General features: G+C 41.7%; 1 protein-coding gene across 1 annotated transcript in view; it reads left to right on the plus strand.

Annotated features, from left to right (window-relative positions):
• The window catches only part of MAP1B (microtubule associated protein 1B), a gene marked incomplete at both ends in the record, with an annotated part of 69,266 nt that overhangs the window by 31,157 nt on the left and 13,545 nt on the right, over positions 1-24,564 (plus strand). The window contains 2 exons of the mRNA XM_084278115.1: positions 16,270-16,352; positions 21,714-21,854. Of these exons, the coding sequence (XP_084134241.1) occupies positions 16,270-16,352; positions 21,714-21,854 (224 nt within the window). The remainder of the gene's footprint in view (positions 1-16,269; positions 16,353-21,713; positions 21,855-24,564) is intronic.

Below are 24,564 nucleotides of genomic sequence, written 5' to 3' on the forward strand. Positions count from 1 at the left end.
ACTTTCATACTTGACAGTCTTCATTTACCCTGTGAACATTTGATCTTAGGCAACACACAATGTTACACCATTGTATCTGAATCAAGAAAATGTATTTCTCTCAATTTTATCAGAGGTGTTCTTCAAGATACCTTGGAATGGGCCTCCTTTTGTGCATGTGTGTCCAAGGGCACGCTATTAACATGAATATCCTCAAGGAGTCCTGTCAAATGCTATAAAATTCCAGCTGCTGCCACTTCAGATTCCACAGAATTCTTTTGGAGGGAATGCTGCAGGAATTTTTGAGACTAGCTAGATAAAAAATTTCAATGAAATGGTCCCTAGCCTATCTACTTATTTGACCACATTCCCTTGTTTTCATCTGGGTGAGAGATGAGATTTTTTTTTCCCCAGTTATCTAAGTTTTCTGTGTGTCACTTTATAACTCTGAAGACGTGGATTGTTTGGTTTTTTTTTTTCCTGGTTTTCATGTTCCCCAGGTGTTTTATCTGAGGAAACACAGCATGAAGATAATTTAAACAGTACGACCCTTGGGGCCAGAGGAGCCTCTAGACCTGAGGATTTCCTGGAGCCCGTTTCCAGGGGCAGTCAGTGCACAGAGACAAAGGCAAAGCCTGGACCCTGCAGAAGAGAGGGGCCATCTCTGTAAAGGAGAAAGTGGACTGGCTGTCCTTGAAAACCTGAACTGTTCTAGATCTCCTGATTCAATATGAACTTTTATATCTCTAGGATCCACCCATTAGTGCTCAAGAGCTACAACTGTAATAAATTATCAGTGTCAATTGTTATGAAATCCCCAGCTGGAATATGGATACAACACATCTTTTAAAACATACAAAATAAAAATGCTGTAAATTTCTTTCCTCTTGGCAAACCACTGCTGGAGGCTACTTGATGTCAATTGCCTAAAGTATTTAGAAAGATGAAATTTTTTTAAGAAGTTGATGATCACCATTATTCCTGATTGTACCCTCAAGCACGGCAACTGGACTCAAGCCACAGGACTTCATTATAATACCAAGCCTGGTGTGAACAAATCTCTTAAGTTTGACTTTTGTAAATTTCTAGATTTCAGATAGAGAAGGAGGAGCTGCCAATGGTTTTGTTTGTTGGGGTTTTTTTTCACAGCATGATGAAATCTGGATGATGAAACCAGCTTTAATTATTCAGTTGGTACCTGCAGACGGTTACTTAGTAATTGGTGGCCTTTCTATTCAGATCTGCAGTCAAATTGATATATGGGCTGGGTCACAAGCTGCTTTAAGTAGGTATGACGCTGCTGATTTAATTGGTATCTGCTAAGTCAACCTAGTTAAAAATATTTAAGAATAGTATGAATAGCTTCTATAGGAAAGGCAATGCTGACCAACATCTCATATGGTTTTCAGTGCACAGGTTTATCTTCTATAGATTTCTCTATTTCCTCTGATTGCTATCTTGAAAAGACTTAAAATTAACCCTGCAGCAATTTTACTTTTGGAAAACACCAGGTGAAGCCAATTGCACAGCAACTCAAGAATATGACCCTCTGTGAAGTTTGCACTGAAAAGCATCACAATATATTAATTCCTAACCAATCCTTTATATTTGAATTTATGATTCTAAAAAAATAAATAATGTGTAGTCAAAATGAATTAAAAATGCTCTATTGTTTAGTTCCAAATGTTCAAACTGAAAACAAAAACATATGTTCCTCTCAGTGGGGGAGAAAGTGTCAGGAGAATAGATTCATAGCGACTTACAGATTAATCTGCTAAGCAGAGGCTGGTTTGTGCATGTGTTGTGGAAGCAGCTTTGCAGTTACAGGGCACCAGGTGGTCACCTATGGTTGATTTAAGAAGCAAACACTACCACAAATTCTATTTGTAGTGTGTAATGAGATTAACTCCCCATAGTACTTGCAATATCCTTGAGGTTTTTCCCTAAAGCAGTGCAGCCCTGATCACCACCTCTTGAACAATGAAGAGTTTAATCTTTCATTGTTGTATGCATATAACTCTCATTGGCATTAATAGGAGTTAAGCATGCACACAAAGGGAAGAATAGACCTTAAAGTTTAAGTAATCACAGTATGGTAAAGGTTTTCAACCATTTCATAAAGGACCAGGTCAAAATTGTATGACTATTCCCACTGGGCAACATTAAGTATTTACAGAGATTTGAATTTTTGAGGCATAAAGGGTGATTAGAGGTTCCAAAATAACAATGAATGTTTAGGAAGAGATAAGAAGACTTAGCTGCAAGAGGCAGAATTCATATTTAATTAAATACTTTGCCTTTCCATGACAGGGTGAGCCTTTGCTTTCTTTCATTTTGAAGGAACTAGCTTTGATGTGTACTGGGCATTGCAGTGGACTTCCTAAAAGTTTGGTGGACATTTGGCTAGTTGGCGATAACACAGTTCTTTTCAGTAGTTGTTTTATATGCAGGAGGAAACTATTTCACTATTTTATGAATCCCACACCCTCCTGGAAAAGATTACTGTGGCTGTGTGAGTGGAAAGGAACATCCCATTATGGGTCACCAATAGTAAACCTCCACTCACTCCTCAGCTCAGAGGCAGTCTGAACTATTTCTAAGGGCATCTGCTTCTTCCTAGGAAGCAGAATATTTTCACAATAACTGAAAAACTTGAAGTCTAAAATAGGTCTTTTCACAACTAGATCTATTCCTCACATATTTCTCCAATCAGAAGTTGGTGCAGGGAGACTGCACAGGGCCAAAAAAAGAAAATAATCCAAGCTATACTCTTGACTGGCCTCTGGAGTCTACTCACATTGTCATCCATAGGGCCAGCTGTTACTTTCACACTTGCTGGTTCATTGGTTTCTGATTTCCAAGCCCCCTAACTTCTGTTACCAGATTATATTTTTCCTTTATCAATGGATATGAGCTATCATTATAACCACTGTTGCTCATGCACTGCTTTTTGAAACTAGTTTCCACCACTGATTAGGGTAATTGCTTTGTAAATTTTAGGTAGAAAAAGACATTGACTTTTTGAGATCATATTTGGATATGGGTTTGTATTTCCTGAAGATAGTTTTTCTTTCCCTCCCTGCATCCCTCCCTGTTTTTGATGTCCTAATTACAGGATAGTGTTGATTTTTTTTAGTCTCATAATGTAGCCCAATTGACTGTACTTAAGTGCATCATCAGAAAACTTAGGGCCAAAGACTGGAGAAACTGCTTTATGTCTTGTTTTAATTCCAAGCATGAAAGGTAAAAGAATGTTCTTTTGTGCTGAAACATCTAGCTGGCAGGTGCACCTTCTCATTTCTTCTTTGTAAAACCTGGAGCTTATTAATAGTACTTGCCTGTATTGTATGCAGAGGCAATTGATTTCATATTACATTTGCAATCCATATAACACCATCACAGTGGAAAATCACAGATATCCAGTAAAGAATTGGAGGATAAAGGTGTTTTGGAGTTTTTAGGCAAGTCTTTCTTTTTCTCTGCCTTCTGCCCTTTCAGACCGGGAAAGTGGTTTCTCCGAGAATATGGCAGTGAATTCACATCCAGAAATTGATTAGCAACACTGCTTATTGTCATGGCTTTTTTCACTGACTACATGTAAAGAAAGAAGAAAAAAGAAAAAAGAAAAAAGAAAAAAGAAAAAAAAGAAAAAAAATGTTTTGGGCAAGTTGTCCTATGGAGCTGGGAAGCCAGATGGCTGTCAGGGGAAAAGCTTAAGCCCAGTTCCCATTAAAGGCTTACAAACAGACCATGTTATAAGGTTTTTTAGTGGTTGCAGAGGCTCAGGGATATTTGTCAGCTGGTAAATATGGTAATAATGCATTTAACAGAATGACAAATTTCTGAAGTACACAAAAGTAAACCCAAGTATTACAAAATAGAACTTTTTCCACTGCAATACAGATAGTATGATTATGTGACTTTTTTTTTTCAGGAAACAGCAATAAAGCTGTGATGTTACTTGGGAAAGAAGAACTTCACAGTTCTTCAAAGAGCACCACTAAGTAAATTGTATTTAAGGAGGTGTTTTGACAAACAACCTTGGATTTTAATTGTACATAACAAATGTTAGAGGACAAGTGTCGAGGGTAGGTTATAAACTGTGGAGCTTTTCCCAAGCAAATGTATTGATTGCCAAACTGTAGGAAGATTCAACCATAAATAATTTCATGTACTGCAAAGGGTCTCATCTGGAATGTATGGGTCCTTGCAACAGTCCTTAGTACTCGCAAACAGATCTGTCATTCATTATTCATGGGCTTCCAAGGCACTGAAATCCTGTTCTGATTTAAACTAGGAGGAAGGATAGAAATGATATATAAACTGAGAAACTGTAATAAATACATGTGAAAGAAAATGTGCTTGAGGCAAAAAATGGATTCCCCACATGTGAAACCCATATAGGTTGTAGAATTGTCTGATTTTTCAGCAGCAGTGGCAGATGAACTTAAAACGAAGTTGCATATGCAGTAATTACCCCAAGACCAGAAATATCCCCCAGAGGATTTTAATTGGATCTTTGGGTTTGGCTTCAGCTGCCATAGTGGTGAAAACCCATTAGTAAGCAGGCTTTGATAATTCAGAAACATTAACAGAAACCGTCTTAAATTATCAAAATTCAGAGACTTCTCACTGAAGGGAGAAGTAAAAGACTAAAAAAAGTATTCAAGTAGAAATGTCTGTGAAGAGGAAAGGCGGACCTCAAATTATTTTTTTCCTGAAATATTTGTTTAAGTATTTATTCCTTTGCTGCACATTTTGCATTTACATCAGCTTTTCCCTGATGCTACTGTGCTCCATTTTTCCTATGAAAGTGGGAGTTCACATGAAATGCAAGTGCTGCAGAGAAAAGGGAAAAAAATAAAATCTGAGCAAAATTTCCTTCCCTGGCAACTGGGATGATGAGGGCAGAATGGTACAGCCAGGCCCCGCAGTACAGGAAGGATGTAAAATGGAGGTTTTGCAATGGCAAAATTTAAAAGGAAATAAAGTACATTGAGGTTGTTGTGGTTTTTTTTAAATAGAGGAAGGACCTTGGGTACTTGCTTGAATTACATTAAGGAGAAACATAATGCTGATATTCCCTATCTTGTTTTCAACAGCAGATATTTATAATCATGTATTTATAATCAGAGAACCTTTTCTATTCCTCAGTGGCAATTTTCCTATGGAGTGCATTTAGATTTGAGTTAGACACTACATTGTTTAAAGCAGATTGGCACAATTATATTTTGCTATAAGAAGTCATTAAAATAAAAATTATGTTTGTTTTCCATAAAAAGGAACCCTTGGAAAAAGTCCCTCTCACTTTTCCTTTGATGCGCAATTTTAGCAGCTGTAACAGTCTAGAAAATGTTTTTGTTTGTACTGTGAATATACCAGGCACTTGGTATAACAAAAGAATACTTAAACTTCTAACCAGTCCTGTGAATTATTAGATATGTGCTGTTCTATTGACAGCACAGTGTGAGGTCGTGAGAGACAGAAGTATTAAGAAAGAAGTAGTATGTTCTCCAGATAAGATTTTATTTGAATGTTTGACAGTTAACACTGCATTGGGATGTGAAAGAGAGTTTCCTTTTTTGAAAAACTGAGCCTGTTGTGGGGACTATTAAGAATAAATTCTACTAGGAAATCATTTGCTTTGCTCAGGATAATTTTAGTTTCTTGGTCTGAGTTATTTTCCAGTGGTAAAGAAGAGATTTCTATTTCTCAAGACTAGAAAAGGTTGTTTCTAGAAGAGGTCTGATGTTACATAGCTCTCTTTCTCTTCCCTGGTTAGTAATACTTCCAAATGCAGGCTCAGATGAGGACTTTCACTGACCTTCAGGACTGATGAGTCAGCTCTGCATCTCTGCAGTCTCCCATCGTGGTGCATGTTGGTTGCCAGTGTCTATGCAGTACCAGGGCAATGTGCTGTGCAGCTGAAAAACAGAGCTCTAGATCTACGAAGCAGATCTGCAGTGTAAAGTAGAGCTGCCCTAGCCATCTTCTGTGCATTTAAGATTTATGGGTAGGAGAGAAATTAATGTGAGACAATGAAAGAGTTACACCCTAAAAATGTAGGGCTGACCACAGCATATTAATTTAACTAATTAATTTAATTTCCATTAATTTACTAACTTGTTATCAACAGTTGTTTAAGATTATGACTCGTAATGGAGATTTATAACTCAAGACAATTGTTTACAGAGAATGTCACATTTGCCTACCTGCCAGTCTCAAGTTTATAAAACACAAAAACTAGGAGAAGAAGAGACTAAATTACTTTGCTTTTGCCTAGATAGTCCTGGAGAAATTTCTTGTGTATCTCAGTGTGTGTTTGTTTCTGTTTTCTGTTGCCATTTGTATGTAGCTGGAGTTTCAGGGCCTGCAGTGGCAACGTTATTTGTTAAATAATACAGATAGCTGAATAGCTGATTTTATGGGGTTAAAGTCTATCATCAGACATGTTCTAAAGATAAAACTCACTGTGAAAGGAGTTGTTCAGAGATCACAGTATGTCTAGAGTTTTAATCTACTGTTGGAGTTTTGCGTGGCTGGGTTCTGGTGAAGGAGGGGGAGCTGCAGGGGTGGCTTCTGCAAGAAGCAGCTAGAAGCTTCCTTTAGGTCTCACAAAGTAAATGCCAGCTGGGCTCAAGGACAGACCTCCTGCTGACCAAGGCTGAGCCAATCAGCCACAGTTGCAGCATCTCTGTGAATCACATTTAGGAGAAAAAAACCCAAGCAGATGCTTTTAGCCACCAGAGAAGGGAGTGAGAAGATCTAAGACACTTTGCAGACACCAAGGTCAGTTAAGAAAGGGGGGTGAGGAGGTGCTGCAGGCACTAGAGGAGAGATTCACCTGCAGTCCATGGAGATGACCATGGTGGAGCAGGTTGTCCCTCTGCAGCCCATGGAAGATGATGAGGAGCAGAGACCCCACTGGAGCCGGTGGAGACGTATGGAAGATGCTGTGACCCACATTGGAGCAAGAACCTGAAGAGCAAGAGGCCCACACTGGAGCAGGTTTGCTGGGGGTACTTGTGAATCCATGGAGGACCAGTCTGGAGCAGTCTGGGCATGACGGTCTGAGAGACATTCTGTGATTTATGACTGCCCCCCATAGCAGTGACCCACATTGGGGCAGCTGGTGAAGAGTAGAAGCCCCGTGGGAAAGGACTCACATTGGAGAAGTTCATGGAAGACTGTCTCCCGTGGGTGGGACCCTATGCTGGAGCAGGGGAAGGGTGTGAGGAATACCCCTCTCACTAAGAAAGAATACAGTTCCTGAAGAACTGGCTGAAATCCCCATCACCGTCTCCCTCCACATCCCGTGGCACCTTGCGGGGAGGAAGGGGGAGAAATCATGAATAAAGTTAAGTCCACAAAGAAGGGAGGGGTAGGCAGAGGTGCTTTAAGATCTGGTTTTACTTCTCATTATCTGACTCGTGTGTGTGTGTGTGTGTGTGTGTGTGTGTGTGTGTGTGTGTGTTTAGTGTAATAAAATAGATGGCTTTCTTTTTTTTAATTCCATGTTGAGTCTGTTTTGCCCATGATGCTAATTGCTGAGTATCTCTTCCCATCCTTATCTCGACTCCTAAGCCTCTAATATATATTTTCTCCCAGTCAATCTAAAAAGGCAAACAATCAATTGAGTTTGGTGGAGGTCTGGCCTCCAGCCAGGATCAAACCATCATATCTACAAAACCAGTATGTGGAATTATGCCTACATGAGAATACAATAAACATTTCAGGAAGACACTGAACTGCAAATGTTTTGGAGGAAGATCCTAACGGCGGTTTACATGGAGAGCATTAATAAGTGAAAATAATGGAAAAGACTATACAATTCATTCAAAAAGGTTTTAGGGCAAAACAGATAAAGAATAAGACGCAAGGTGCCTAAGACTTCCATCTTGGTGAGTGCCAGCAGTCTTTTGGCTGCCTTTGAAACTTCTCATTTCAAGGTTGGAAGGGTGATTCCTGTGGGAGATGGTAACTTCAGGTAAATGAATTGTTAGTGAAAGCCCACATCCAACACTTGGGATGGGGTATGTTGAGCAAGGCAGTTCTCACGACAAGGGACAGTTGTGCTTTTACCCTGGCTGTGAGCCGAGATCCACACAACTGCCTGCTCTTTAAAGGAAAAGAGCAGGGAAAGCGCATTCCATCCGCTGCTACAAAAGAAGTTAACTCCATCCTGACTGAAACCAGGACAGGGACATTGCACAGCCCTCTGGTAAACAGCCACCACTCTTCCCTCTTGTTCTGCCCAGACAGGAAACTGCTCTGCTCTCTAAGCATTCCTTCCTATAATTACAGGAGATAATTTCTTGGAGTAGGGTCAGAAAGCTGCACTGACCTGTCTACAAAACAGGCCAGCTGTCCTGGCTTAGATATATAACCTTTGCTTGCCATCCTCTTACAGAAATTACAGTGCTGCCAAGTAGTGGTGGTGGACAAGGCTTCTGGGATTTGAGCTTTATCCACCATGTGGTTAGTAAATCACACAGGTCAACAAAAGAAGAGAAATGGCAGAGTTCAGGGACAGCCATGCCCAAGTACAGCAATAGTTAGGCATGGAATAAGAAAACAAAGACTGCTACCAGCAGTACACCATCTCTACAACAACTTGTTAAGAGCTCCTCCAGAATATGAAATCTTAGGCATTGGGAATAATTGCTTATTGTAGGATGGATAAGGAATTGTTGGTTTCCTAATGTGGTGGTTTAGCCCTGGCTGGAGGCCAGACGTCCACCAAAGTCAGTCTATTACTCCCCTTCTTAGTTGGACAGGGGAGAAAACATATATTAAGAGGCTCAGGTGTCAAAATAAGAACAGGGAGAGATCACTCTGTCATCGACGTGGGCAAAACAGACCGAACACAAAGTGAAGAAGAGAAAAACTACTCTACTTTATTACACTGCACTACAACTACAAAGAACAGGGAAGAAAAAAACGGATTTGGAAGCATGACCAGATCTTAAAACAAACACAACCAGATCTTAAAACACTTTCCCCCCACCACTCCCTTCTCAGCAGACTTTAGTCAGGATTTTGCTCCCTTCTTCCCTCCTGTTCGCAGCATGGGGGGGAAGGGACTGGGGAAAATGGGGTTCTCTGTAGCACCTTCCCCCACACCTCCATTCTAAGCAGACTTCCCTTTAGCCATGATCTTGCTCCCTTCTTCTCCCTGCTTGCAGTACAGGGCAGCAGGGACTGGGAAAAACAAAGGGGTTCTCAGTTACTTCTTAATGAGCTGTTTTCCTTTTTCCTTTCTTAAAACACCTCTAACCTCCCTCCCCGCTCCCTTCTTAGCAGACTTCACTCTAGTCATGATTTCACTCCCTTCTTCCCCCTGCTCGCAGTACAGGGGGGCAGGGACTGGGGAATGGGGGCTTTGGTCTGTCCCTTGCAAGTTGGTTTCCCTCTTGGCCAGGGGGGTGGGTGGAGCATTCATTCCACACCCTCCCCCTGCTGCACCGTAAGGTCTCACTCACAGGCGATAGTTCTCCAAAAACTTCTCCAACTTGAATCCTTTCCCCAGGGCTTTATCTATTCACCAGCTGCCCTGGCGTGGGTCACTGCTGTGGTGGGCAGTCATAAATCACAATGTCTCTCAGTCCCAGTCCTCTGTGGGGGCATCTTTCTCTCCCGGCACCTGGGCCGCCTCCTCCCCCGCCCTTTCCCGGCCTTGGTGTCTGCACAGCTCGTTACATCTTCTCGCTCCCTTCTCCAGTGGCAAAATGCAGCTGCTTCTGGGTTGTTTTCTCCTATATGTGATTCCCAGAGGTGCTCGACTATCTCTTGGGCCGTGACATTGGCTTTGAATTGCTCGTTGTTTATAGTTTAGGCTGGCAGAAAACTCTTAACTGCTGCTTAAAGAAACCATCTCAGCAGCACAGCCTCACAAAACTAACACCTAATCAGAGAGATAATAATTAAAGACAGTCATTTCAAGAAAAGGCTTGACTTCTTTCTGTCAGTAGCAAATTTTAATGCTCAATAGCTACACCTTGCAGCTGAACTCATTGGCCAGATTGGTGCTATTGACTGTCTACTGGATATATTTTTTTCTTAAGCAAAGTCAAGGGTAAACCCATTTATCTGCAGCATTGGATTACACTACTGTTACATGTACTGTATACACACACACACACACAGAGGAGGTGTTTTATTGCTCTCTTTGACTGATTTTATTGAGGTTCTTCAGCAATCTTGGTTTAAAATTTCACTCCTGTCCAGAGTATCAGTGAAATTGACAATGAAATCCCTAGGATACTTAGTTCAGTTTTTGTGGCATAGGGAGATAAAACTATAGGCGCTGAAAATATAAGTTTTTATTGTTATTGTGCTGATTTGCTTCATTTTTTTTCCAGAATACTTTTTGTAGTACTGCTTTGTTCAGAAGAGATTTTTAATGCTTTAGTAGTCCTTCATAGAGCCCTGAATAATAAAACATAAACAATTATGTGAAAAAATGGTGTTTATGAAGGGGCGGAATGACAGTTGAAGGGAATAATTCACCCCTGACAGTAACAGATGAGAGTGAAAGGCCAGCCATTTGCTTTCACCCAGTAAGTTACTATATTTTGACATCAAATTAGATGTCACACAAAGTTGGCAAATATTGCAAGAAATAAATATTTAGTATGAAAATTTGATACAATTAGTCTGTTGATCAGGGTCCGTGAAAATATGACTTAATGCCTTGAATTTATCGCAGGAGATTTCAGTGGTAATGGCTTGCAGGGTAATGAAATCCCCCGTGATCACTTGCAGTTCTTGGAGCAGCAGAGCAGCTCCTAGCACAGCTCAGTTCATTAGTCCGCAAGCATTAAGGATCAAAGTTTGAGGCTGAGGATGTGAAAGCAGACGTGAATATTACTTGAAACAGGTCGGCTTTCTTTCCCTCACTGCTCTTTAAGAGTCCTGAGTGAGGCTTGATGGGCTGGGTTTGTGTACAGTAACTGGAGGCTGAATCTTGCAGTTACTGTTCAGGCTGCATTATCATCTTCTGTCTAGTCTTCCACTTTCAGGACTTTGTTATTACCTGGAAGTATAAACCTGACTGAGATCTGACAAGGACAAGGACAAGGACTTATCCAAGAACTAAAATGAAATTATATGTAACCAGTCTTGTTTCATTAAATACATGTAAACTTAAAAAGCCTAAAATACAATATGCTGCAGGACACTGCCTCTGAGGGCTTGTAGGTCAGATGTGAGGAGGAGGAAAAACATTTAACTACCAGGCTGCAGCTGAACCATGCAAAACTCAAATGTGAACTCCAATAGTGCAGGGAGAAGATAAAACATGCAATTTATGCTTCCTGCATAGTCACAACACAGTTCAGTATTCCAGCAGATCAAATGCAAGAAAGATTAATCCAACTTTGCAGGGACAACACATCATTCTCTATAAAAATCATGTAACATTAGATACGAGTCTGAACTAACCATTGTGTTCGGAGCAACCATGTTTAAATAACTACAAGGAAAACAGTCACACTTTGCAGTTAGTGTCACTCTTCCAAATCTTTGTCACCATCAGAGGGCTTAGCAGTATCAGTAGAGCTGACTTTTTGTTCACAGCTGTCATACCAACTCAGCATCCTAGCAGGTATGCATTTAATTTTCACCTGGAAATGTGTAAGTACTCCAGTAGTTACACATATGTAAGACTTCCTGCTTGCAGGAAAAAAATTTCTATACATTCCTTGCATCCAACTTCAATTTAAGAAGCTGTTGAACTGAGTTGAACCCTGGAGGCAGTGAGTCTATCTTCTCTGGCATAAATTGAGTTATGCCTTTGTCACCCACACTCCATCATGTCAGCAAGACTGATCAGCCTCTGCAGCCCCTGGTGTCACTGGCAGGGCTTCCAGAGCATGCCTGGAAGGGGCTTTCTGAGGTTCTGCTCTCATAGTCCAGTGCCTGGACATTGTGCAGCCATTTCTCCACCATGTCTGCAAATCATTTTCTTAACTTGCACTTACAGAACTCCAGGTTGTTTCAAATTCATGTTTCCTCAGGCGACTCTGTAAAGCCCACTAGCTTGCTTAATGTGGTACACTTTCCTACTTCTCCAGCATCCAGTTTAGGTCAGTAGGAAACTCAAAGTGTTCTGTAGCCCTGTGTCAATGGAGAAAGACAAGGGGATGTCCCGTATCATTTACACAAGGTTTATCCAGTAATTGAACATGAGCTGTAAAAGGGGATATTGATCCTTTCTCCTTGGTCTGGATTCCTTGTGACAATGTAGTGCCTCCAGGTTCACAGTGGGGAGGTTTGGAGACTGGTCACCATTCCAGCATTATTTGGTAATTTATGCTGATTGATTGTTGTGTTGAAAACAGTGAAAAGTAGATTTATTCAGTTAGTGTAAGAGATAGTAACTATCAGATGACAGTCATTCAGAACTTGTTCTGTTGATAGCATAGAACAAACAAGGTTAGCGTGCCTTTTGTGGAGGACTAGAAAAAGAAAGTGAAACAATGGGCTGTATGAAGTTATGTTAAATGTATTGGTTCATACATTATTGTTGGCTAGGCAAAAAGCACTTTTTTTTCCAGAGTTTATTGATTTAGATTTGCATTGTGCAAGGGATATGGTAACCTTCCAATAATCTTCTTTAGACATGGTAAATCTGAAAGATCATTCTGATGATTCTTCAATATCAGTTACTGCTCTCCAGCATACTGAAAAGATCAGCCGCCTAAGTTAGAAATCACTTCTCTAGGAAATGTTACTGATACCATCCTCATCTCAATAATCCTACCATAAATGTCATGTACTTGGCTGAGCTGGGGAGCAGTAGGTTCCTATGGCCATAGAAACTGGGATGATGCCTGTGGAAATGACCCATTAAGCAATTGTCACATGCTGGTTACTTCTCTCTGTTCTGGTTCTACATCAAACAGCTGCCAAGACTCTTCATTTGTATCTGGTTTTAATTTGAAGCTTTAAGTAATAAAATTAAGGATGAACAGATACTTAGATTTCTCCTAAATGTGATTAATATTTATTTCTTTAGATAGGACTTTGACTTGTTTTCTAGAAGCTTTAGGCAGGTAAAATCTATCCACCCAGCCATTTCTGTGCAACCTGGAAGTTCTTGCTTTCTTGCTCTGACAGGCACGGCAAAACTTCAGCAGAGTTAATTTAAAGCAATCCAGATTTTGTACAGAAGTCATATTCTCCCACTCCATCTGCGGTTTGCTAAGTTGCAGCCTCTTGCAAGTTTGTGCAATGCTGTTGCTGCTTTCTGCTACCACGCTGTGATAGCTCATTTCCCGTGCAGGACTTTCCTTCATTCCAGCTGAGCAGGGTATCAACCTGGGCAGTAAGACTGTTTTCCTCTTACAAATTGTAAATAGTTTTTAAAAAAAAGTTTGGTTTTTATTTATTTATTTCTCAAGCAGTGGCATGGGACGATGTTACTGCTGCCAGCAAGTAGCCACAAACTTCCCAAGTTTTACACAGGGCAGGAGCCGTTGCAATGTCTGACACCCTGCCAGTGCTGGGGACCCCACCCTGTTCGATAAGCAGTAACACATGCTGATGCTGAGGAGTTGAAGGGAGTCACACATGCAGGCACTGCATGCATGGTGCAGACCTCTATGCCTGCCTCTGGAAATCAGCCTCAACGTGCATGAAACCATGCAACCACTGGAGCTGGATGTCAGGCCCATGGGAGCATAGGCTGTTAAGTAGCCACCTTTGGTGCTGGTCAGCAGGATTTGTGACTCCCCACGTCAGACCCCTCCCAGCTACACAGGTATGCGGCTTGGAGTGGCTTCAGTGAAGTATGAAGGGGGTGGTGTGAGTCGGGTGGACACTGTGCATCTTTGTCTTACTTTGCACGTGGCTCATTGCATTTCTTTTCTACCTGTGCTTATTGTGCTAATGTCTAACCATAGATGACGTTTACTCTGGTCTGAAGCAGTATGCTCTGTGTCACCAACTATTAAACAAGGAGTTTCTTGTGGCAACTGAGAGGTGACAAGTACTTTTGCTTCCTTACCAACAGTAAAGGCTAGATTCAACAAACTCTGCCTTATCTCTTAATTTGAGGGAAATTTGCAGAACAAGTAAAATAGCAGATCACAGACCATCTTCTGAAGGAGTCGGGTAAGAGGGCCATCTGGATGTTTTCCTGATTGTAGCCTCATATCTGCATTTCTGTTAGGCAAGGAAGCAGAGCTATAAAAATAAATTGAATTAGAAAGGGTAATGCCAGAACTGGATCCTGCAGTGGGAGACCTGCCCTCTTCTCCTTTCGTATGTAATATACAGTCTGTCTCCTTTCAAGGAAGAATAGCAAAAAGACTATATGTGAAGAATATATGTTAAGAAAACTAGGTTTCTTATGAGGAATTAGATTGTTATCCATGAGTCTTGAGGCAGTGTCATGCACAAGAGAGAAAGCTACAACCCTGCCTCACATTTTATTTGAGAATCTTTTTTTTTTTCACCTTCTACCATTTGTTTCTAAGCTCTTACACCTGTAAATGCAGAGCTCCCCAAGAGCATCAGCCACAGATGCACCATGAACTCAGTGGGTGAGGAGGAGAAGAAGGAACAACTTTTAAAAGGGTAGATAATGGCAGAACAAAGGGGAATGGATTGAAGCTGAAGGAGGGAAAGTTTAGATTAGATATTAGCAGGAAGTCTTTTACAGAGAGAGTGATGAGGTGCTGGAACAGGCTGCCCAGAGGTGGTGTTCAAGGCCAGGTTGGATGGGGCCCTGAGAAACCTTGTGTAGATGATGCCTGGAGTCTGGTGGCCCTGCCTGTGCCAAGAGGTCGAACTCTAAGAACCTTGGGGATCCCTTGCAACCCAGACTGTTCTATGATTAAGGCAGGAGGGGTGCAGGCAGCGCAGGGAGGAGGACGGCATCCCTGGTGCAGTCTGGGCTTGCTGCCTGTGGGGCCGGGGGCTGCCCGGGGAAGGGCCGGGGGCAGCGACGGGCGTGCCCCGAGGCGGGGGGGCTGTGGGAAAGGCTGGCTGCCCGCCCTCTCAGGCTGCCCCACGCCGCCGGCTGCTCTCAGGAATGCAAAGCTCCTTTCAGCCCCGCCGCTCTGAGCCTCGTTAGTTTACAGAGGGGTTTGGGGCTTTTTTTCTAAATTGGCAAATAGGTGATTTGTTCCGTGCCCCTCGTACTTCCTTTTAAGCGCAATTAATTATTTTAATTGATTAATATTGCACCGAGCTGTTTGCTAGGAAGGGACAGCTCTTCTGGATTTTTTTTTGGACTAATTAGCAGTCTGGGTTTCTGAATGACAATGCGCCTGCTAATTAATCTCACTGCAGTTTTCACAGAAAGAGACCCTGATAAGAACTTGCCAATTAACATAAGAAAAAAAAATGTCAAGAATCCTGTTGTGTTTTCCTGGCATCAGCTCCCAGTCAGATGAATATCACTATTAAATCAGAGACAGACTAACCACTAAGTGTGGAAGAAAGTGGCTGTGAAGCTGCCAAACTCATCCAGACATTATTCATGCAGGAGCTAGCCGTTGTTTTTATGCCTGTTCACTCCAGTTGCCTGCAGTTGCTTGCTGTAGGGTTTTTTTTGAAAGCAGGAGGAAGAAGAAGCAGGGCAGCACGGCAAAGGTCTGACCATCCCCTTGGGGAATTTCTCACAGCATCCCAGTATTAATCAATATTGACGAAAGGCAAAAAGAGGAGCTTTAGCAAAGTGGGTCCCAGCTTTCCCCTGTTTCATCTGGCATGGATGGGGACCTGACATCTGTGTGAGGCCCTGCCTGGCTCAGAACCACTTCCACAGGGAGCACTCAAGTGCTGCATGCAGGATGGTGCTGGTGGTGGTGGGCAGCAGGGACACTGCTGGATTCCTTTGCTTGCCTCACACATCATGCCCATTAACTGTGGTGGGCAGCGCTGGCACACTTTGCTTCTTACAGGGGAAGTTTGTAGCCTGTGCTGACTTTACCACTGTGGCAGCTGTGTTCCTGGACAAGCTCATTTAAAACCACCTGGGCATGCTACAGGACTGTGTAATGTCAGCTGTGTCTGTGGTGTAGGTATGTCCATGAAAATACAGGGCCAGATGCTCAGATGCTGACAGCCAGGGTGAAGGGACAGGACCTGTTGCTGTTGGCAGTTGGTTTTCATTACCTTGAATTTTCCAGGGACGTGTTTCTGGTCCACAAGACTACATGCTGGTAGTGGTTCTGAAGAGATGGGCAGCACAGCAGTTGCTGTGGCCCATATGTGCTGCTCTGGGACCGTGTTGGTTGAAATTAATTTTCTTTTTTTCTTTTTTTCTGTTTGTGTTTGCAGGTCAGAAGATTCTTCACCACAGAAGTGATGTCTTAGAAACTGTAGTCCTGATCAATCCCTCAGATGAAGCAGTTAGCACTGAGGTAAGTGAAAAATACTTCATTAGATTGTGTCATAGAAATGGTCAGGATGAGAGCATTGAAGCAGATATAGTTGAGATGATTCTTGAATATCAGTTACAGCTTTCCATATTAGTGGCTGACAAACCCCAATGCTGTCTTTCAGAGTCTTAGCAGACTAAAAGCAGGTCCTACCTATGGATGAAAGGACATGTGAGAAGCACATATCATGGAGAACATCAGCCTTCCCTTGATTTTCTCCCTGGTTTCCCAGACTCCTGACAAAACATTGAAGCAGCAGGACAGATAAACACCTCTGATGCCAGCACTTGTTTTCTCATAATACAAATTTCCTCTCATGGTTGAGGCAGCTGTGGTGAAACTACATCTGCTTTTTCTTCTGCTCCTCTATTGTTCTGTAGCTCTGGATGCCTCTTTTACATGTGAAAAAAAAAAAAGTGCCTGAAAATGCCCTGAGACAAGTTTGGGTCTCTGAGAAGAATTACCACCTATGTGGTGGAACTCTTGGTTGATCTATCTGCCTTGCAAAAAAGCATGAGACATGATCAGTGGACTCTGGAGACTGCTTAAGAAGAGGGCTGCCAATTCCTCACGAACTTGCTAGAGTAGAGTCAGAGAACTGAGCATGTAGTTTAAAGACAAAATTGCCAAATTTATCTAGTGAGATGGCAGTTTGGGAAAATAAGAGATAACTGTATTTCTAGCCTGTGCTGGGAAGCCCTAACATAGTATCATTTCTGTTGGGAAGTGAAGCGGCTCTGCATATAGTACATAGTGAAAAATCTATTTTGTTACCAGCCTTGAGTGATACTAAACACGAAATGGAAGGAGAGACTCTGAACTGAATGAAATTTCTGAATTTGTGGAAGTTTACATAAGTAAGTCAGCTTAGTTAATGGCAGCTCATTCACTGAAAAACTATGGATCTCTAAAATCTCCTAAAAGGCATTAGAAGCATATGGGAAGGAGCAAAGGCATCAGCTGGGTAGCCACTCTTAATACAAACATTTAGAGTAAAAAGCTATAAAGTAAGTGTGTGGGGGTTTGTGGTTGGAATAGACACACTTTGCCCATAATGGCAAATAGAAAACTCAGTTTCATATATCAAGAGACTTTCAGGCTGCATCTGTGCAGACAGTGAGATACCATGGAACTATGATTTCACCAGAAGAGGAAGCTGAATATATCCATTCAGGAAAAACAAAGGAAAAAGTGTGTTAAAAGACATTCCTTCTGATCTGGCTGGTAATAGCCATACTGGTGGTAGTCTGAGCATGGCCTGCCCAAAGTTCCTGTCATGTTCTGTCAAATTCCAAAGTACCTGCCAGAAGAGAGAGGCCCAAAGGGAGAGATACTGTAGGCTCCCAAGGAATAGAAGTTTCTGAAACTCCTATGAACAGTTACTTCCTTCTTAAGAAGTAACAAAGAAGTTGCTCTCACACTTCTGTGACTGTACCATAAGTCTGGGAAACCACAGGAGACCTACTGATGCTCCTGTCTGTTCAAACCCATTTTACCACTGCTTTGACTGAGGTTACATCAGTGAGTAGCAAATTCACTTCTTTCAAACAATGCAAGACTTCAACCAAGGGTAAAGCGAGCTGAATCACCTTCCAGTATTTCTTCTGAAATGGACTGGTCTTGAAATCAGGAGATGCATTTCTGGTAGTCCTTCGGGAAGCTTTGGTTATACACAGAATTTATGTGATTCTTGAAGGCCTTCCATGTGCATCATAAATAATGCTCTGTAATCTGCAAGCATTTGTTTACTTTTTTCCCTTGCTTTCTAGCTCTGAAGAACCTGTTTTGTCATCAATTAAAAAAATAGGTTGAAGGGGGATTATGTGAGAGTCACATATCAGTGATTCACAGGTCAAGAAATAAATGTGCTGTTGGAATAGCTGGTGAATTTACACATAAGTTGGCAGGCTGCCAGGCACTGCTGCCAGCAACAACAGAAAACAGAGAAGAGAAAGCCAGTTCTTTTGTGGTTTTAATACAGCTAAAACAGACAAGATTTGAGTAACACACATCAGACAGCCAGCTGCACATATCTGTATTTTTGTCTGAAATAGAAATAGATGCACTCAATCCAGCAAGGATATTGCCGAATTTGTAATTATTTAGTGCATTTAGTGACAGACCAGCATTAGTCCTATGCTTTAATTAAAGGAACTTTCTGCTGCTCAGCATCGGGCTCAATTTATTTAATAAAATTACAGTGAAAATGTGGTACAGATGGGATCTTCTTTTAGATAAAAACTCTTCAGTGCCTCTTTTGTACTCGTACTGAAAACACGAGTTGTTCAGCAGAGATTCAGGTCGAGCCCTCTTGGCTCAGCCTCCCTGGTGTGAGAGGGAATTGTTTAGAGCAACTGATTGCTTAACAATCAATATAAAAATTTGAAAGAATAGCTTGCTAGGAGAGCTGAGGTGATTATGTCATCTCCATGGAGATGGAGCTTGGATGCAATATCATGCGGAGTTGTTCCAGATGGGCTGTGCTCATTTAGTTTAATATGTGGATAGCCTTGCTCTGGAATCGCTATTCTGGTTTACCTTAATTCCTCCTTAAACAGACGGATTTGTGCAGTTGAAATTCATACCTTAGTGTTGCCTAAATTAATTCTTCAGTGTTGGACAATACTTTTGAAGTATTTGTAAGTAATTTACAGAACAGTACAGAATCTTACACAGATTTTGTTTAGTTTTGTTCTTAAATTTAAGTTGAATTCAACCAACAGAAGTATACTGTTTGTGTAAACTTCTCTTAGCAAGCAAGTAAATCTCTGTCTGTGGGTAAAGTAGGAAATATTGGTAGCTGTAGTGACAGTCAAGTAATGAACATTTACCTTAAAATATTTAAAAGTTATTTTCAAGAGCAGAAGAAAGTTATTATTCTGTAGTTAGCTCATTTGTGCCATCAGGCATTCACTTAGTTTATAATGAAAAAGGTCTTGGGTTGTCACACCTAAAAAAATTAGTGTCCATTGTTGGTGACATCACAGGATGCAAATGGATCAGTGCAATCTTCAGCAAAACTACAGGTTGGGCAGTGAGTGGATAGAGATCAGCCCTGAGGAGAGGGACTTGGGAGTGTTGGCTAATGAAAAGCTTAACATGAGCTGGTAATGCAGGCTTGTAGCCCAGAAAACCAACCATATATTGGGCTGTATCAAAAATGGTGTGACAAGCAGGCTGAGGGACATCTACTTCATTCTTGTGAGATCCCAACTAGAGTACTGCATTAGCTCTGAGGGCCCCAACACAAGAAGGACATGGATCTGTTGGAGCGAGTCCAGAGGAGGTGATAAAGATGATCATAGAATGTGTTAGGTTGGAAGGGACCTTCAAAGGTTATCTAATCCAACCCCCCTGCAGTAAGCAGGGACACCTGCACTAGATCAGGTCACTCAGAGCCCCATCAAGCCTGACCTTGAACATCTCCAGGGATGGGGTTTCCACTACCTTTCTGGGCAACCTGTTCCATTGATCTACCACCCTCATACTGAAGAACTTTTTCCTAATATCCAATGTAAATCTCTCCTCTTCTAGTTTAAAACCATTGCCCCTCATCCTACTGCTACATGCCCTCATGAGCAGTTCTTCCCCAGCTTTCCTATAGGCACCTTTCAGGTATTGGAAGGCCACTATAAGGTCCCCTTGGAGCCTTCTCTTCTCCAAGCTGAACAAGCCCAATGCTCTCAGCCTGTCTTCACAGGAGAGGTGCTCCAGCCCTTTGATCCTTCACCCATCAAATCCATATCTCTCCAACTTAGAGAGAAGGATGTTGTGGGGGACCATGTCAAAGGCCTTGCAGTTATCCAGAGAGATGACATCCATAGCTCTTCCCCTGGCTACTCCATTGTAGGAAGCAACAAGATTGCTCAGGTAGGACTTGCCCTAGTAAAGCCATGCTGGCTATCTTAAATCACCTCCCTGTTCTCCATGTGCCTCAGCATAGCTTCTAGGAAGATATGTTCCATGATCTTCCTAGGCACAGAGGTGAGACTGACAGGTTGGTAATTCCCAGGGTCGTCCTTCCTACCCTTTTTAAAAATGGCTGTGATGTTTCCTCTCTCCCAGTCACTAGGACTACACCTGACCACTATGACTTTTCAGATATCATGGAGAGTGGCTTGGCAACTATATCAGGCAATTTCTTCAAGAAGCTGGGATGCATCTTATGATGTTCCATGGACTTGTGTACATTCAGGTTCCTCAGATGGTCACAAACCTTCTTTCACTTACAGTGGGAGGGACTCTGTCTCCCTGGTCCCCGTCTTGTGAGCCATCAACTCGAGAGCAGTGAGGAGAGAGGTTGCCAGTGAAGACTGAGAGGGTTGGAGGACCTCTCCTTTGAAGACAGGCTGAGAGAATTGGGGTTGTTCAGCTTAGAGAAGAGAAGGCTCCCGGGACACCTTGTAGCAGTCTTCCAGTACCTACAGGGTACTGGAGAGGGGCTGTTTACAATGGCATTTAGTGGTAGAACAAGGGGTAATGGGTTTAAGCTGGAGGAAGATAGATTTAGATTAGGTATGTGAAATAAATTCTTGACTCTGAGGGTGGTGAGGCACTGGTGTTGGTTGCCCAGAGAAGCTGTGGCTGTAGAAGCGTTCAAGGCAATGTTGGATGGGGCTTTGGGCAGCCTGGTCTACTGGAGGGTGTCCCTTCCCATGGCAGGGGATTGGCACTAGATGGTCTTGGAGGTCCCTTCCAACCCAGATCATTCTGTGAATCAGTGAAATGGTACATGTGACTGTAACTGTTTGTAGATCAAGTTTATGATTATGGTGAAGCAGAATTGTCCCCTAACTTTCTGGATGGTTCAGGTTACAACAGAATTACAGCCTAAATAGGGCACTTTTATGTGTGACTTGTGGCTGTTACTTTTAAAGTGACATTTTCACAACTGAATGGCAAGTAATGCTGTATTCTGGGTAAAGAAGAGCAGCCTTCCAAAAACTGAGTCTGACCATGCATGTGTCCCTCATTAGCAAGTGGGACACAGTTTGACAAGGCTGTCCTGATACTGTGTTATTAAAATTCACCAAAAGTTATAAAATTAATATTTTTTAAATTGAATTTTTTTTTCAATCAGATTTTATTCTGTTCTCCTCTTGATCTTTTTGCCACATCATTAGTTTGGTTTATTCTTCAGACCTTCTTTCTAACTGTTTCTGGTCTCTTTTCCCTTTTGCACATTTCTTTGTCTTTTGTAAACAGCCCTATAACTTGATAACTGTTTGACAGCCCTGGGAGACTCTTGTGCAAAATAAGTTTTACATTAGGAGAGAGGAACTGTACGTTCCCAGCAGAATACATAAACTCCCATTATTGACGTATTTCTCTCCTTCACTCTAGGTGCGCTTAATGATCACAGACGCTGCAAGACACAAGCTCCTTGTACTAACTGGACAGTGCTTTGAAAACACAGGAGAACTCATTCTTCAGTCAGGGTCGTTCTCCTTCCAGAACTTCATTGAGATCTTCACGGATCAAGAGGTATGTTCAGAAAAATGTCTTCCATACATTGTCATGTGACGGCAGGGGTTTCCAGAAGACTAAAACTGGCCATCTACGTCACTGGCATTGGCAGCTTGTAGCTGATGCTCTTTACTTTTCATTATAGGCTTTCTTTCAAAACATTCATTTCATTTACTTGAGAGCTTTTGTAAATTGCTTAACAGAAGAATTAAATCACCATTTGGGAACTTGAAGTGTAATTTCCAGAAACAGCAAGTCAAGGAACATTTTAACAATGGAAGGAGATGTCGCTGTGCTTAAGATATGTGTTGTTTATCTAAGGTACACATACAGAGCAGTCAAATTGAACTTGACAACAGGTACTTGCCTGGTGGCAGCTAAATAACAGGCAACATTAAATAAGACAGAGGCTGTCTGTTGGAATAGCTGTAGTCTTTTGCACCACCTACCTACTTGGCTACTTTATAGAAGTGTTTTAAATTTGGCTGGTGGAATCTGTAAATCTTGTAACTGTTACATACCAGAAAGATGAATGTGAAGCATACTGGTATTTAACGTTGTTTGTCTCATGACTTGTTATTTTGCTGTTTGCTTAATGTACTGTGTCTGAAAGTTCCCATAGGGCAGGAACCCATAGTAAACAAGCTGTCACACTCAATTTGGCTGCTGCATAGACTATTTATTTAAACAAACTATATGGCTGCATCCCTAGGAATTCAGTATCCAGAATTAATTAGCAGCATGTCAGTAGAGTGAGATTCGAAAGTTCAGCACTGGAAAGCAAAAGTGTGTGCATGAGCTCCAGCATGACCATATTCGATCCGATTCTCAAAGCCTCTTTGTTCAGCGTATGGTTACAGGGTTGGGGAAAGAACCGGATTCCTGTTCTGTGAAACGCGCGTGATGCCTAAGACTTATTAGCAGTTTGTGGAGCTTACCTCTCTGTGAAATTGAAAAACCCAAACTCCTTGTACCTCTGGCTAACTAGTGACACATAATTATTTTATGGCAGCATGCAAAAATAGGGAAAAATCCTACTGCTAGGAAGCAAAATTATTGGCATGGAAAGCAGAGAGGTGGTGGTTGGCCATGAGTTCCAGCTGTTGAGGGATTGTACAGTCGTGGGTGTGTAAGGCGTACTCCTGTGGGCTGTGAGTAAGGCTCACTTGGTTTGTCCCTGAGGCTGGCAGCAATCCCACCAGCCAAGTTTGCAAGTGTTGGCTTCCTGCTTACTGTTTCTGAAGCCTTGAGGTCTCACTGCCTCTACAAGATTTCAGAAAAGCAGAGAGATTGCATTTGCCATACTCCGGTCTGAGGATGACATAATTTTACAGGGATCTATTACTGAGAAAATTTTAGGTGGTCTACAAATGGAGAAAAGGTTAGAAAAAAGACTAGGAAAAAGTGGTTCGTGGTTTTCTCAGTGGCCATCAGAAGAAAGAACTCCTGTGCTGTCCTGACGCCAGTGAACTTGGCAGTATTAGGTTTACAGTTGGTCTCGCTGATCTTAAGGGTCTATTTCAATCTAAATGATTCTTTCACAAGTACTGTGTAGAGTTTTGTTTCACTGGACTGAACCTGAACTATGATCATGGAATGGTCTTACAAATAAGCAAATACCCTTTGGGGGATGCCCTAACGAAGCCTAATTCAGAAACCATCCCTAGCCTGCAGAACTCCTTGCAGGAAACATCTAAGACTGGTGTTTTCTCTGAGCAGTCAACTTGCTCTTTGCCTTCACCAGGTGTGACACCTTTAAAATTGGAGGATTCCTCAACAGATACCTCTCAGTGCTTGAAATGATGATCAGGTTCACAGACATGTTTCCTTGCTCCCAGAGAGAATCCAGAACAGAGATGGAACAGTTGCATCTCTGTGTTACCAAATAGCAGTGGAACTGTCAATATCCTCAGTGTCACCACCTGAAATGCAAATCCATTGAGGCAGTATTCCTGAATTTGCTATTCTTAATATATACAATCTAAGTCTAGAATACTTTTTCTCTTAACTTTGCACTACCAGTGGCTTAACACTGTCTGCATGAAATGTGTCAAATTTTAGGAGCACAGAATATCAGAAATTGGGAGTTTGAAGCAGAAATCCGAATATGGTATATTATAAGCTGGAGAGGGCTAACCCCAGACCTTGGCCCAGTGTATTATTAGCCCGACATATTACTATATTTTTTTTTTTAATCTAGTCAGAAAATTTGACCTACATGAGAAAAAGATTGTACTCAAGTTATCTCCTTGTGTGAGCACAGACTTGGTTTTATTTATCCAGAGGAAGTGATCTTTTACTACTTTCATCTCTCCCTAATAATAGGTTTTCAACCCTGACCAGACACCAGCATAAGAAACACACTTGACATTCTAAATCCATTTCAGAGCTGTGGTTTGTGCTTCCCCTTTAATTTCTGTAATAAATATCATGAATGGCTTGCTTTTTTTCCTTATCTTTCTTCCTTTTCAGCTTTTTCTCCTTTTATTTTGTTTTCCTTTGTTTTTTTCTTCGCTCCTTTTCAGACAAAGCCATGTCTGACATTTAGGTGAGATTTATTTATACTCCCATCAGATGGTTTGCATACTAAGTAAAGCTGGCAAAAGAAGATAGAAAATATTTATTTTCTGCTTCATTTAGGGAATTTTGGGATTATTTTTGTTTGAATAAGTCACTGAATCTTTATTGAGTTTTATTTTTAGTTGTCCTAGTTTCAGTCAGGATGGAG

This window comes from Gallinula chloropus (assembly GCF_964237585.1).
Source record: "Gallinula chloropus genome assembly, chromosome: Z".
In the NCBI taxonomy this organism is placed as follows: Eukaryota; Metazoa; Chordata; class Aves; order Gruiformes; family Rallidae; genus Gallinula; species Gallinula chloropus.